Raw genomic sequence first — 17,734 nt, forward strand, 5'->3', positions numbered from 1 at the left:
GTATTGGAATCATTTGAATATGTAAAGCTATGTCGATTATGAAATCTTACATTCGATAATGTTTTATTTACGAGTTATGCAAAATACATTTAATATGACAGTGTTATCGCAATTGTTTGGTCAATTTTACACTTGTCGTATAATTTATAATTACGTTACATACTTCGCTCGGGTTCAACAATATATTTCGACTATATGAACAGGATATGTGAGCGATTAACATACGTACATACTTTTTTGTATATCTACATAAATTATATCTATCTTGAGCGACAGATCAGGCAGCTATCACATAGAAACGATTCCTTTGACAAGGATACTGATACCTATAGTGTCATTCTGTCATAGTTTATTGTCCTTCTATTACTCTTCATTGTGTAGTATGATCTTACCTTACTATATAAGTGTGATACTCAACCCCACATCTCGCTCTACTGTGATAAATCTTCTGAAGTGGTGTTTCTCGGTGGTCTGTTGTGATCGTAATGATTTAACGAGCATACACAACTCCAAGTTTCACTTTGATGTGATAAAACGTTTCGTGACTGTCCGCTGTGATATAACTGCTCCGACCATACTCACTCTGACATTTTCTTTCGTCTTATTTCGCCAGTGTTTTTTACCTTTGCAAACTTCATTTTTTTCTTTATTGAACAATTTTCATCTTGAGATAAATATACAGAAATAGTTACTTTTCATCAGACAACAAATGTGTCACTTCTCATGTCAGCAGGATTGATGAAGTTTCGCTGTAAGTATGTGACAAAAAATATACTATTAACCTTCCCAACATACGTAAATGCAGTCGTTTTCGATGTTATTACGACTGCAAAGGCACCAATTGTCCAAAGATTTTAGGTTACGGTACAGTTTCTCTGGTTTGGTTTGTTGTGGTTTAAGGATTTACATCCTGTTGACAGTGAGTGCCGTTTAAGGACAGTTTCTATAATGTGTAATATGTTGCAGCGTGCGGGGGTATGCTTTAAGAGGCTGCGGTATCTGGTAAAATTTGTCAAAAATGTAGTCTATTAGTCTTTTTTTGCGTAGCAAATACCTACATTATCTTATTTAAAAAAAACTATTCGCGCATGAACTGAACCAAGGAAAAAATGCATATGCATATCCATAATAAAAGATAACGGAGGTATATCTAAGTGAACAGCCAGACTCATTTATTGTACCATGAAATAACCGTTATGTGTTCCTTTATTTCTTTGTTTTATTTTATATGGGATTAAACAACTTTAATTTCTGTGTTAATTTCAACAACAAATTGTAAGTGACGTTACCCGTAACATAGGTCCAAATATATTTAAATATTAGTCATTTTGATTTTATCCCTATTTGATCACATTAATATTTATAACTTGATCAAATTGATTCATAGTTACGATTCTATTGAAAAATATTTTCTATTTTAGTGTGTCACGTGTGTTGTAAATATAAAGTTTTAAATATTACCTCACCGCTCTTACCGAAACAATATTTGTAAGTCTGGGGTTCAATACACTTGTATTGCTAACTGACTAAAGTTCTAAGACCATGACCCTTGCTGTTAATAGGACTTTAATATAATAAAACAAACCAAACTAATATCTTTCGTAAGATAGTACTTCATTGCCTCCTGGGGCGACATCGTGACGTCACATCCTCTCCATCATGATCTTTTGGCCTTTATAAAACGTTCAAGTATCTTCATGATATAAGGGTAGAAGAACCTTGGTTGTTTTATCATTTTGAAACTGGCTTAGCGAGTATAATATACAGGTATGTTGAAATATTGTTAAGATATAAAACGTTTTATTCATGATTTTATTGTTTGTATGTAAACGATTAAATGTAAAAAAATGCATTTCATTTAGAATATATATAAAGTGGAAGAAAAAGTCTATTTACACAATGTATCATCCCTTTTTCCCCGAATTAGTTATTTAAGGATTAACTTGAATAGATTTTTTATGTTATGGAGATATAACACAAAAATCTGAGTGTACTCTAAATAAACCGCGAAGCGGTTTATGATGAGAGTACACTCAGATTTTTGTGTTATATCTCCATAACATAAAAAAATATATTCAAATTAATCCTTATAATTCAATTTACTAAAGATAATCTCTTCAATATTCAAAATTCATTTTGGGACTCTTTTGTCTATGAAATCATTACGCCGTCATCTCAGCCAATCAGAAGCAACGTTACAAACGGCCACGACATTTTTTCCTTTATGGGCTGATAAAGTAAATTTTCAAGCCAATGAAATTACTCGTAACAAGCAAAATTGAATTATATGTGCTTATATGATAATTTACGTCTGACTTAGTACTATTTTGATAGAAAATAGGGTAATGAATGCAATGCTCGATAGGCGATTGTATAGCTTTAAAGTCTCTTGTAACATTTGTTTGATTTCTTTAAAATATCAAAAATAGTTTTAAGAGTTATATGCTAAGAGGTACGTTTTAGTTGGCGATATGGCATAATCTGTTTCCGTAAATGTTAGATAGATTTGGAAGCAAAAACCAAAGGGTTGAGCCTTAAGTCATCACATATGTATGTATGTCGCCTCCGATTTATAAGCTATACTTTTGCAGTTATCAGTAAGGATAATAAATGTATTTTTTTAGAAATGTATATCTACAAACACAATTACTCAATCACGAAATTACTAGTGTGTAATGTTTTTTTTTTAAATTTGTTTTCTATATATTTTTTTAGATAGGGGGTTGTATAGCCTACAGTCACAATATTTTGTTAATAATTCAATCATAGCTGTTTTGAAATAAGATTTTTTTATCAATTTGCGCCGATATACTATAGACACATTTAGGTATGAATCAGAAACCCTACTACATGTATATCAAACGTCTAGATATGTGCAGCTATTTTAGCCTTATAAAGCATTAGACTTTTAATCTGGTGTAATGTTTACGAGACACTATAACAATGTTGTCTAATTTAACACACTGCTCTTTTGATAATTGACAGCTAAGGACCACGCCGGATTATCATAGTAAAGCTGTGACGTGGTAGCTATGGACTCCAGACCATACATTCATGACAGTCCGTATACGTCATCCGGACTCAGTCAGAAAGACATGACGAATGTCGCTACGGGATATCAAATTTCTGTCCAGGGCCGGGCCAAAACACCTAGTGAGGAGGAATTCACACAGCGGATACAGGTTTATCAAGAACAGGGTTCTGATGTATTGGATGTCGATTCTTTGAATCATACCTTTGTAGGCGAGCGTGTCGACAGTCTAAAACAAAATGCTAGCCGATCTGTCGCTGGTTCTCATACGGGAGAGTTAGTAAATACCGAAAAATCAGGTCTAAAGTCCGATTATAAAGTAAATCTGTCCTTGCCAGATAGTCAGGACACCAACTTTAAATCAGAACTTTTTAATTTGGACGACATGGATCGTATGAAATTGTTGCATGACAATTGCGCGGTTATATCCGAAACGGAAGAAATGGAAGACGTCAATCTAATCTCAAAAGAATCTTCGTACAGCAATGGATATACTGGATGTAGTATTGTCTCGTCAACAGAACGGAGGAAAACGTGTGGATTGCTGGAAAACCTTCCACGTGAATTTAATGTAAAACGGGACAACCACGATGGGAGTGAGCGGATGACAATGAGGAGAAATTCGATGATGTCTTTCAGCAGACAGAGAGAAAGTCGTGATTCAGTGGAATCGCTGGAGTCCCGTAAAACATCTGTGGCTAGTAGCAGAAAATGTTCGTATGACCGCAATTCTGGGCCATCACTTCGCCGTGCCAGTTTTGTTGTGCCTCAGTTTCTAAAACGAGATAACAGTGTGGCAGAAAGTGATTTTAATCGAAGGACAAGCCATACTCCTGAGGTACTAGAATCGAATAAAGATCAACAGGGGATTTTGAATCTTATGAAAGATGCTTCAGCCCGTTGGAAAAAAGTTGATGTTAAATTGAACATACCTATCCAAGAAATTCGGGGTGAATCAGAAGCGGTCAGGTTTACATATCTAGAGGACGTTCAAACTGCTCTTCAGGATCTGCTAGGAACGCGAGATCCTGTTGTCATTCTCAGGTCAAGGAAAAAGACCGAGGTTCTAACATCTTCAACGGATGAAAAGTACGGGCAAGGATTAAGGGAAAGTGAAGGTAAGTATTCCCTGCCAATTCTGACAAAATTAGAATAATGATATGCAAAATAGTGAGTCTAAGTTATGATAGAAACAAATGGGACATTAGATCCCTTAAATTTAGAAAACATTTTGCCATACATAATAAGGTATGTTGTCGATAGAGCGGAGACGTGATATGCTTGTCCATCTCTAGACTTTGTTCCAGTGCAGATGACTCTGGGTTCTGTCTCCTGGCCGAGACACGTCATAGTCTGTATCAATAGAAGTGTCTGCCCCTGCTTATCGCTCCGCATAAATGTACTTGGACAATTGGTTGTGTTCGTTGTCGGTATAATGTGATAGTAGAAGTTGTGCTATTTTAAAGTCCCCACTATTTCTACGAGATAGAACACAAATGTACTACAGCCTCCCAAAACATGGACACTCACATGCAACACATTGCATACAAGGGAGGCCGTTTTTAACTGGCCTTAACTTTTAATAGACCATGATGCCTGATAAGTCAAAATGAGTCTTTACCTATACCACGTATACGCTATGTTTAATATAACGTTTGGTCGTTTGTTTGATTAATCAACGTCCTATTTATAGTAATGGTAAGACCATGTAAGGTCTGCTTCCTATTTATGTAGAATGTAGAATGTGTGAAGTGCGAGGTGCGTGTTTTAGGAGACGGCGGTATGTTCGTGTAATATGACGCAAGATATGCATGTGTATAAGAAAACGGAAATAACAGCTCATACGCGAAACACGTTCCGGCAATCTGCAAAATATAAACATTGTCCAGGTAAAGGTAAATAACACACCGTGACACTTATGCTACTTTTAACAGCATTACATATGGATTGTGAAAATGACGATAGGAGTAAACAACATTCCCTCGACTAATTTGAAATCTTTTAATTACAAATTAAACGCATATAGTGTATGCAATTATATTATAATTAAGATAAACTATAATTCAGCATTTCTGTGCTAAAATCATATTCCAATGTAGATAATATATTTTACCTAAATAAGTACCTAAACCTACGTATTCAGTGTTTTTGTATTTGAAATACAAATTATACAGACTTTATAATCATGAGCCATTTTTCAATGATGTGATATTACTATTTATAAACAGATACTCACTAAACTCGTAGTTACTTAAAAAGCGTCTATTTATATACGTTATCAGCTTTAAAGACACCTGTCATTTATACCTTTTCCTACCATTGTGTCTTTATCTACTTGTCAGATAATACAAGGAAGGTGACGTTGTTCCATACTTTGGTCGAAATATCTGACGTCATTTCCTGTTCTCTAGCGATAGGCGTTTGTGATAAATACATATGATTTCTAAAAATAATCTGACTTCTCAGACTTAGGTTTATCGATTGTTGTTCTATTATCCGGACTACCTTCTGGTGGGGAAAACCCGATAAAAATATCTTAAAAGTTTTATACAAAGCATTTAAAACATCATAAGTTAAATCACCATTGCAAAAGTCCTGTGAACCTAATTGAGATATTTAAAGACATGGCAATTTAAGTTCATGGGGAAAAAATTGAGCATACAAATAGGGTATCATTAATCTTGCACTGTTCCTCCATTTTGTTTCTTGACAAGAATATAATCCATCATGGTGCCTATGCATTGTGTATTAAGATGCATTACATGTAGAGTTCTATAGAAGATTTGAATGATAGTCTAGACATGTACAGATTGACAGCTCCAACATATATCTACTTTTTATTAGCAGTAGACAAAGATGGATGACCAATGTGTATTCAGCATGTTACCGTAGACAACCTGTCACATGTTGACGATTTACCGTAAATTCGTGTGTGGTACAGAGATACCTGAATACAATGTCCTATTGGTATGGCTATGTATCATTCGGGCACTTCTTAAAGGGGTAGTTATGTTCCCCGAAACGAAGTTTGAGGGACATCTGTAATTGTTCTTCATTACAATCATTACTTGTTATTATCGTTATAGTTTAATGATATGTCTACTTTAACACTGAGATGAGATATGTAATGAAATTAACACATACGGGGGCGTGTCTATAAATTACCAGCCTATCCGATCTCTAATAGGCCGAGACGGTCTTGATCATCATGCCGTGTTCATCTGAACAAACAATGAATATTTAGAAGAAGAAAATTCAATGCTATTATGCTCTTCTCTTGTCAGATATAAATGCTGTGAAGTAGTTTTAAACATGTTCATAACGCACTGCAATAGACATAAACCATAATTGAAACATACAAATACAATTTAATTGAATATATATAGTATTTCTTAGTAGACACAGAACGAATATACCACTGTATCCTAAAACATACAAACGATCACACAAACATTCAGATGATGCCGTCTTTGAATTGCCTTACCTGATAACAGGACGTAAGCCTTGTCAACCAATTCAAAGATGACAACAGTCCCGAATTACATCCAGACATGGTGTACATAGGGATTACTAAGGGAGATAACTACCTGTTTATGTACACCAGGAGTTATTTATCTCAATACCAAAGACATAATAGCATGATTAATAACCTAACTTCACACCGGCGTGTTTACACCAAGCCTGTCGGATATTTCGCCTACTTGGGAGTGATAAGGACTTTACGGGGTAGTCTTGACATACATGTTTCTCGTTACAATAAAATAAACATCTAAACTATTGGAACGGACAATTAAATTAAAAAAGCATGAAAAAACAAACATACCGTTCGAAAACCACATACATGTTGCATGGGAACATAAAGCCGACAAAACTATTTACATTTTGTATTTAATTCTATATATTTGCTTTGTTCCCGATCATTTGTAAAAGAGAATCTCACAACGCAGGTTTCTTTCCCTGCTCAGTGCTCATCATGCAGGTAGTAGACCAACCATTAAGCTTTGATTGTCTGCAAATGTGTACAGTAACTTTTGACTTTATTGCAATTGTGAAAGGCGACTAAATCTGGGATCTTGTTTTGATATTTTTTCTACATGCTATGTGTCCTACATCACCTCGCTGCTGCTGTACGATAGACACGTAACTATGTTGAATTCTCCTCCTGCTTTTACGCTCATGTTCGTTATGAGTAAGGTGTAACCTGGTGTGTTGTTTTGTTGACACTATGCTTATTAGAGATAACCCTGTGACAAAAAGACAAAACATTAACATACTCTTGTATATCTAAAACACACATACTCTCCACTTGCAATATATCTTAGATGTTGATTGGACTGAAGCATAATATAATTAACAAACCTACCGACTAATTAAAACTGAGGAGTCGCTGCAAGTTTTTGTATATATATATATATAGAATGTATATTTTTATCAATTCGCTATATCATATTCATAAACGATTATCAAAACATAACAATGATTGATCCTAAAAGCTGCATACAAAAACTAAATGTCATTTATCATATTAGCTACGTACTTTTATAAATAAAAAAAATCGTGAATAACAACAAATATGCCTCCATTTTGTTCATTTTCTAGAGTGACTTTTTAGCAGGTGAACCCCTATTATATACAGACACAACATAATGGAGGCTTCAAACAAACACTATTTAATCAATGTAAGGAACAAAACAAAAAATATAATCCCTCATTTGGCACATTTAAGTGACCTTATATTTATAGTATCTACGGAAGCATTGCTATCCATAATGGCATTGGTTTATTGGAGATATCATCTCCGATTAAAATAAATTGTAGTTATCACTCATTTATATTAATCGGTGTTTTAAGCTTGAATACTGTCGATGAATGTCGACACAATTAATGCGAACCGATAATATCAATTATTTGAATCAGTGAAATCATTTGTAATTTTGTCTCACGTATAGCCATCCTTTAGGGTCAATACCCTGAGTCAAGGGAGCTAACTCGTACAATCTTATCTCCTATAAACTAAACTTGTCCTCGTATGCATGTATCTTACATTCAGCCTGTACGTCTTTGGTTATATTTCCGTGGAGATCAGACATATCTTTACTCTCTATTCCTTCTGTAGAGGATCTAACATCATTCTATTCGAGTTCAAATAAACAACAATTCTAATAACTCTTGCAAACTATCTCGTTTCCGTCAAGAAATATGAAGGTACATTTATTGGTTAATTTGAAATGTAATATTATAAGACTCTTTCATATGTGGATATGAAGGATAGGGATATTCTACCAGAGGGTCACAAAATGTAGTAAAACCCGAGGCTTGCCGAGGGTTTTGCAACATTTTGTGATCCCGAGGGTAGAATATCCCTATCCTTCATAGCCACTTATGAAAGAGTATTTTTCTTTCATACCTCGACGTTTTATTGCAATTTTACAACTATAATATCCCGCCATTTTGAAATAAATTCGAAGAAATCCACGACTGGAAGTCAATTTTCCATACATGAAAAATTGTGTGATATTTTCAACACAAATTTCATTGTGTGCATCTTTTATAGTAAAACCAGTCATATTTGTGAAAAAAAATGTTTAAATTTTACCGAGGAAATAGAGATTTTGTTGACGCCGTGACGTCACGAGGCTTTATTGCATGGGTAGCCATGCAATACAGCCTCAGCCGACATGAGTGTATTGCCCTGGACCAGCCAGTATTACACTTGTAGGTATGAAAGAATATAATTATATCAGTATAACTTCAAACTCATTACATATATTAAAACAGATGCAGATATAACAAACACTGTTATCGAGGAGTAATGGTTGTAATTACAGATGGATTGGAATGGAGGCAGGGGGTTTTACTGTAAGAGTATTTGTCAAAATATAAATTCCTTCTAATTTGTAAGATAGTATTGATAGATGGCATTGTGGTGCGCTTTTTTGTAGATTAAGAATCAATATACCAACACATGCTGATGACGTAAGTGTGTACCAAGTATGTTTTATGTATGTGAATAAAAGAGTAACACTTGTCTTCTTCACTCTATTTGTTCTACACTAAAATATAAGAAACGAAATGATGTTGGGAAAACTTTCTCCTTTTAGTTATCGACAAACCACATGTTCTTATAGTGTTAAATGATACGTTTAGAACGGGACGTACTCGTGATAAGCTCAAGTGCGATGTGTTATGAGGTGAATCTGTGTTGTCTTAAATCGGTTGGTTGTGAATTGTGGTGCTTTGTAAAATGTGAACTTATAAAATTAGAAAGAACAAAAATATTTATTTCAAAATCAATGCAGAGTTTTAATAGAAGACCTCGAATTGATACCATTCATTCGGGTCTGATGAAGTAATCCAGTCATATATTTTACGATCAATGCTGTTTTGGGTAGACAATTAACCTCGAGAAAAGCTAATATCACATCATACATTTTACATTTGTGTGTCAGATGTGAAGACACTTATGTACATGTATGGCTTCACATGTGATACACATACGTAATAACAATTCTTAAGAAATGCAATTCCTACAAATACTTAAAAGTATATTTAAAAGATGGTGTTTCCAGCGAAAACAAAAGTACAAAAGTAAAGTATTATATTCATATAAAAGGAATGGGAAGAGAGAATGCTTCGTTATCGTGGTTGTGTTAGATTTATTGACAATAATTCCTACCTATCGAGAATCAGGTGTTTTCTGGAGACACGTGCTCCGGTGATTTAAAATAGTTCAAACATGTATTTTTGTGTTGGTTTCAGTAAACAAGTCATGTACCATACTATTTTGATATCTTATAAAACAACCAGAATAACAAATTCAGACATAATATACATTCAAATGTCCGTAAACCACATTATAATAGACCAATTTGTATGTACTATTAGATAGTCATATCCCGAATCCTACTTATCACGTGTGGGTTTCAGTTTCTATTTATGACATCGTAATTGTTGTGTTTACTACTTGTCCACAAGACAAAGTACATGTAAGCTGTCACCTATATTCTCACGTTGATAATGTGTTGCCTTCAGATACCTTGGCATCCCAAAACTTTCTACAAATTTAAAATACAAAAATGGCGCCAGTGGCACTTTACGATATGCAGCGGTTTAGACACTTTGATAAAATAAATCACTCAATTTCATTACTGTCTTACAGGTAGGGCGTTAGAATTTTACCGGATGGTTCTATTGCAAAGGTCGACTGATAGGAACTTATCTTACATCTCCCTTGACATCGTCTTACATTTGGCCTTTTTTGACCGTTCGCCCCCATGAGGTAGGCTCTGGGTTCTGTCCCCTGGCCGAGACACACCAAAGTCTATAAAAGTGGTTATGTTTGTTCTGATCAGTGCTCAGCATTAAGGAAGCGGGACGACTGCTTCGCCTGTTGTCAGTATAATGCGACGGATAGATAGGACACAGTAACATACATTTATTTGATTGTTTGTTTGAATTTTAAGGCACATCGACTACTAAGATCATTTAAAGTATCGCATTAGATTTAAAGATCAAAATAGAAAATAAATAATTACTGCATCTAAAATAACAGGATGAGTCATAGACATTTAAGACCTAAAACACAGATGGTACATTTTATTTTTATAAAAAAAACAGTTTTGGATAAAATAGATTTGACTTGAACATATGAGAAACTAGTGCACAATGTTGCATATCGCAAAACTTAGTATCAAACAGTTTGATAACAGTAAACTTAATTTTACTTTTGAGTTTTAAAGACAACTTGGTTCAAAATTTACAACTTGGTTCAATATATATATATTATATATATATATGGTGTGCGTATGAATAAAATGAACAAATCCAATAATACAAAGGAGAAAACTCTGAGTTCCACTATACACGAAGACAGAACACTAATATACCGGAGTCTCTCAATACACACTACTAAACTACATACATGCTTCACATCGCATTCATAGGAGGCTGTCCTTATTGACCCTGGCTATTATTAGGACGTTAATTTAATTAAACAAAAAACCACACTATGGCAATAATCAATACATTGATAAAAACTAAGTATAAAAAGTTCCAACGCTTGAAATAGACAGATTCAGATAACAAAAAAAAACTTTGTACGGAACGTCTTGGTTGAACTAATACCTTACGGTATGTCTGCTATCTGTATATGATGAAGCACTTGCCACTAATTGTTATAGCGGCAATGAGATTTATTGCTCGATTATTAATAGACGACCCTCGAAACGTGTTGTGTTTATAATTTGTTCGAGACAAAGTGTGTAGCATCGTTATAGAATTCGGCACTATGCCTTGATAACGGTACAAAAATATACCAGAAGTGTTCATTGAGTTATTAGGGTAAAAAGATAACAAAAAATGAAACACTGTGTTTTGGAAAATCTGTCATTCATTATTCCTCGTATTATTATTGAACGTTATTTAGGATGTTGAGCTCTGGGCAGAGAAAAGACAAGTTTGTGAAAGACCGATGATACGGACGTAGAATTTAGACAATAATAGCCGGCGACAGAGGTGACCTTCAACATTGACATGCGATAGGCAATGTTGCAATTGATTACCTCTTGACTGAGTGGATACAGAGCAGGTGGATGCTGGACAGATCGACAATATAGGATATAATTGGCTGCTTAATAATCCCTGTTGACCACGTGACATTCTTACTTCGATATAGCATTTGTTTAGATTAGTAAGAGGATTAGTGTGATTATAGTAAACTTTCAGAATACTGTTTCCGACTAGTTCTATGAGCAAGGACATCAACGATGAGTGAACAGGCGCGACATTGCACGCGGATATATATCGGAAACGACGTCGTGAATTATATAACGCGTCTAAACTACATAAACGGTAACGGTAGGTGTTTCATCTTATTGACGAATGTATATTAATTATTTATGTAAGAATCTCTGGGTATCGTGAAATGTATGTGTTGGTGTTGATTTCGTTATATATGTTTATATATTAGTATTTCCGATATATGTTGTATAACATTATTTTCTGTTAATATGTATTTGAATTGGCATTGCAGTCTCGGATAGTTTTCAGACTTTTGCGACTGATGTTAAAACGTCTTCTACAAAATAATTTCAGTTCATTTCGGATAAAATGATGTTGGATTCTTATGCTGGATCATTGTGCTATTTTTGCATGCTCACTTGTGAAAACCAAAATCTAATGTTCGCTTTTACTAGGAAAAATACACGTAAAAGCACAAAACGTAGGAGACAATCAGACTATCTACACCTTTGTTTTTTCGCCTTTCAAACGCATGTTTTTGTTTTTATAGTCACGCATATTATAACAAACAAAACTGCAATACAGAGCTAACGATTACATGATTTCAAGTCATTGGTAAAAGGTATTTCAATGTAATATTGATGTGGTATTGTGTATTTTATCATCCATAAATGCTGTATTGATGTACTGAAGTATGTTGCCCGTTTATGCATTGAGCAATAGTTAATCATCGTAAACTATAATTTGTATTACATCAGTATGCAGGTTATCCATTTCACTCCGTCGACTAAAATTTAACCAATCAATCATTCGTCAAAATTGCATATCTATTCATTATATATTTTCATAAAAATATGTCGGGCCTACCTTCTAATACCTTTGATGCCTAGGCTGTGGTTCACTGTGAAGGGGAAAAAAACCAGACAGAGTATGTCCTGGTATAACGTTCAGTAATGAATTCAGTAAGTTTAACACAACATAAGACATGCCGAATAGTAAACAATTGTAAATTAACTATACGTACACATACGGCCGGTAAGTAATTCTGGCTTCTTATATATAGCTAACGTGTGTATACATTCATTTATAAGTTATGCCAGCCTTGTATTTATAAGCATATATTGTATAGGATGATTCCATAGCTTATAAATTTAGACAACCGATGTTGGACATACCTATATGGATGTTTATGTAGATATATATATAGATATAAATGCTATCTTCAATAGTAACCCCTAGGGTATATTTCAAACGTCCTAGTTTTTAGATGGCGTTCTGGCGGTAGATTACTTAGTATGATTTTTATTTATTTACTCTTAACGGAGATTGATAACATCACTAGATCGCATATCCTTATATAAAAACTAATTTGGTTTGATTGATTTGGACTGCGAATTTTTATTTTCATGTGATTAAGTATGAGGGAGTCTTATCACTTCAGAAAATTCATAGACGACGGTATAAAATTATACTTTTAATTCGTTAGTAAAATTCCACACATTATTAAATGGATATTGTTGATAGACTGTTTATATCAGGAAATTAAGGATAAAAATAGACCATATTTGTAGACAATCTGACTACTTTTGGTCGCATTCAGTTGGGACAAACAATAAATGACATCACAACGTTCTAAAACTGGAACACTTATATTATACATATGTACTCTTGCTCCACTGTTTTACTAAACGTGCTTTCCACAGTTTGTATTTACGTTACAAACTTGTGACAAATGATGATCGGCGGATAATGATAGTTTAGGATTGATTTTCGGAAATGTGTGATTTAACCCCTGACTCGAATACATTGGAGTGATATCAAATATAACAATGTATCACATGAAATCTTTCTTGTTTTCACACATGCTGCAGAACTTAAGACTTTATTGTATATGATAAATGTGAAATTGGTAAAAATTACCAGCAACTAATATTTCTATACACGACAACATTTGAAAAGTCAGAAAACGAAAGAAAGCACTCCTAGAAATTAAATATTATAATATAAAGAGGCTAACGGTCATTAGTGTTGTTATAACTCGCCTTTCACCTAGCCGGCCGAGGTTCGATTCCCGGCACGGACGTGAAAAGGTTAGGGGTCACCTACCCTTTCCATGGGTTTTCTCCGGGCACTCCGGTTTCCTCCCATACTAATATCCCTTGCGCGCTTACATCCGAGCCATCGAGAGTGATTTACATAAGTTGTATAACTTGTTTCGTAATCGATGTAAAATAAATAAAGTTTATATTTAACTGCTATATGTACATAATTGTTAAAGGTACGTTGTGCATTTAGCAGTTGATGTTTGGATGATGACTATTCACATAATGAGCACTGTTGTTGCCTTTGCGATATAGCAAAGGTACATTAAGTAAATGTTTGATATGTTAAGTCATCGCAAGGCTCCTTTACATACGATTTAGGTAAATATATACTTCTATACTGTCTCACATAGAACTGTTACGTTTGATGTGAGCTTGTTTGTACTTACTGCAAGATGTCGGTGAAATCATAAAAATCCCATGAATTGTACAAATACTTCGGTATCTATATATATCTATCTATGATAGACGTATCGGCTTTGAGGGGAATCATTCTTTTAAGATATGCGGGGGAGGGAAACGAAAGCTAAAGTGAGGACGAACATATTTCATCGTTTAATCGAATTTAGATGTGGTATGCTAGATGAATGTTCTATCAGTTTAGGTTTAGCTCAATGGAGTAACAAATTAGATAAATGAAAATAAATCAATGAATTAACCTCTTTCCAAAATTAGATATTTTAAGTTATTCAAGTTATTAAGCAGTTAATTTGATGCATCTATATAGCCATTTTTTTGGATTCCAATATACATTTATTATACTAATGTATGTCAATACGTTCATGTGTTGAAGTATTACTACCTAGATATAGGGTATAATATACATTTACTAAATACTATATGAAACATTAATGTTTGTAATATAAATGTTAATATCAATGTTTTCCGATTGGGACGTACATATATATAGTCAGTAACAGCCATTCATAAATACATAGAGAACGTGTGTGTCGACCTGGTATAAGGAGCTTAACATACAGGTAGGGTGCTGTTAATCTCATTTTTTCTTGCTAACGTCTTCCTTGACACAACCTCACTTTTAGCCTTTAGTTGAGCGCTCACCTGTCATCTGAGACTGAGACTCACCATGACCGTTGAAAGTGGTAGTTTCTGTTGCTTAGCATTCAGCATAAAATGAGTGGGACGACTGGTTTGCCCGGTATCATTTGAATGTGACCGGGTGGGTTGTGACGGCCTGCTTCAGACTCACTGAGCCATTTAACTTTTCTATTTTGATAATTTGAGATTGATATATATCACCTTAAACACGTTAGATAAACAGGTCGATGTACATGTACTGTGTATGCATTTCCTGACTCGTACAGGAAATGAAAATATCGATGTAAAAAGAAAAAGGGGAGAACAGCATTGATAAAATATAAACATGATGAACAAAAATGCAAATCAATCATTCAATTAGTTATTCAGTATTCAAAGCCTCCAGAGTACATACCGGACACACATAAAATATGTATCACATTTACAAAATATACATGCAATTGTTCATAATATGTCATCGTCAAATATTAACTTAATGTTATAAATGTTATTGCTATCAGTCCAATATCCAATAGATACATTAATATATAATTTCATTTTTTCATATTTTCAAGCGTTCAGTAATATGTCTCTGATATTGTTTGTACACAAAATGTAACTAAGGTAACAACAAAATAATATACCACTACAATGTTGTGCCATACAATAGATACAATGTACTGTGCACTAAAACACAAAAAGATATTTCGTTGAAAACAGTTTGATTCTTATTTCCTGTTTTCGCTATCTGCATTATTTATTCTCTGTACAATACATTCAAACAATCTGCTGCAGGTACGGTAATACATGGTTACTTAGGATAACTACTGTAATGTAGACATCAATCTACCTGATGTTAACAATCAACATGTCTATTTTGAGTTAGGTTGCTATTTGTGTCCGCACATAACATATATTTATCTCATCGTATGCTCTGTTTTTATTCATTTAAATTAATTAGAATATTACACAGAACAATTAATCATGCAGACATACGACTTCATCGATCGACGAAGGCAGAAATACTTTAAATACTTTTGCATAAATTTCTGAATATAGATACAGTCACAAAGTATTATTAATATAGCCACGCCCACCCAGCGTTGGTATAGCGATAGCAAACATGACACGCCCACATGTGCACAAGTGTATATTTACAAGTATTTACTAGCAGGGTGGGTATTCTCTACAGTCTGAGCATGTGACATCTATCCTATTCATATACCGACACGGGGACTTGCTTCTCTACGATATAGTTTTTACAGTGAGTATTATCTGCAATATTCTTGTAATAAAAGATTCACGAATACATACTTAGAATTTTAGAGCTATTATGACTACGTGAGATGTAATGTTATTAAAAAAAATGAGGAAAACATGAAAACCGACGGTACAAACTCACAAAATAGAAAATGTCATTTTTTTAAATTCACGCGTTGAATCACATTTCCGTGATATATGTTGGCAATCACATTACCAAAATGTATTATTGGAATATATACTCACCATTGTTGATATGTTTATCGTTAGCCTTCTAAATATAGATGGTGGTGTACAAAGATTTGTTGTAGTATTTCATAATTTTGATACCCGGTATTCTGTTTTCTATAACTAACCCAAGAAAACTTAGATTCGGTCAGGGACGCTTATTAACAGGAATATTTATTATCGTTCTATGCGATTCTCCAGCAAACATTCTTTTAAACAATGATTCCAAAACACCAGTATTTGATTTTAACTATTTTATATCGACAAGTATTTTAACACACATAATTGCATGCATCATATTATTCTTTGAATACAAACAAAGGATTACAGTTACTAATAATCTAAGAAGAACTGTAGACATAATTTGTTCATATGCGCATTTCCGAGCCGAGTGATGTTTATAAGGTTATTCAAATGAACACAATAAATACTTATTAAATATTTGGCAAAACACTCAATGCAATGTATAGTTGTAATAAATATGAGACTTGTTGGAATCGACGTCAAATTAAGCGATTGTATGATAATAATTCTGGCACCATTGTAAAGCTCTGCTGTGTATCTAAGTGTTTTTTAACATCAACAAGACGCCTACGTGATAGAGGTGACTCTAAAACACCCAAACGATCATGATGTGAATGCATTTTTTTAATATTTGTAACACGCTTGTAATTATTTTTCCGAGGCTCTGTGATTCTGTAAAATCGCTTTGTAATTTCTGAATAACAACCAATTATTCTGGTGTAAAGAGAGCATTCTATCTATCCTGCTGGGTAATGTACCAAACATTTAAGGGTTGGTAGGAATTGTTGTTATGTAATTACAGGTACACGACTATGTGTTCAGACATAATTGTACTTATATCTCCCATCCTGTCTTCGTGTGTGTTGTCAGGATACTGTAAAAATGCAATCCTTTTTATTTGTTAAGGACTGGAGATAATTTGTTTTATTGTTCTTCAAACCAAACAAAATGTTGGGATTGTTTTTGTTATTCTTTATATTTTTGTTTGTTTGTGTGTATTACTTCAATTCCGAATAAAGAGATTCGTAAAGTGTTCCTCGATTTCCGAGGTACGAGGTGTTTCGCTAGCATTCACCAATTTACCCAGTGTATGGGCGTTTATATAGTTCGAATACTCGGATACCATTTTACTGGTCCTGTAGAAAATGATCAAAGTAATATTTGTTTACCTATATGTTTACATCCCAACTTTACCTTTTAACGATTTTTTCGTTCTGTTATTATTAAAGATGCTTTAGTCAGTAGATTGGCTGGTATGGGAAGTCTTGTGAATCATTTCATATCACGCGTTCCCACTTAAGCTCCAACAATA

The 17,734-nt window shown here is 34.0% G+C and overlaps 1 protein-coding gene across 1 annotated transcript in view; it reads left to right on the forward strand.

The window, feature by feature from the left end:
- The first annotated feature begins 424 nt into the window (after positions 1 to 424).
- LOC138317552 (uncharacterized) overlaps positions 425 to 17,734 on the forward strand; it is a 30,559-nt gene continuing 13,249 nt past the window's right edge. The window contains exons 1-2 of the mRNA XM_069259304.1: positions 425 to 751; positions 2,986 to 4,149. Coding sequence (XP_069115405.1) covers positions 3,033 to 4,149 — 1,117 coding nt within the window. The 5' untranslated portion in view covers positions 425 to 751; positions 2,986 to 3,032. The remainder of the gene's footprint in view (positions 752 to 2,985; positions 4,150 to 17,734) is intronic.

This window comes from Argopecten irradians, chromosome 3 (assembly GCF_041381155.1).
Source record: "Argopecten irradians isolate NY chromosome 3, Ai_NY, whole genome shotgun sequence".
NCBI classification, from domain to species: domain Eukaryota; kingdom Metazoa; phylum Mollusca; class Bivalvia; order Pectinida; family Pectinidae; genus Argopecten; species Argopecten irradians.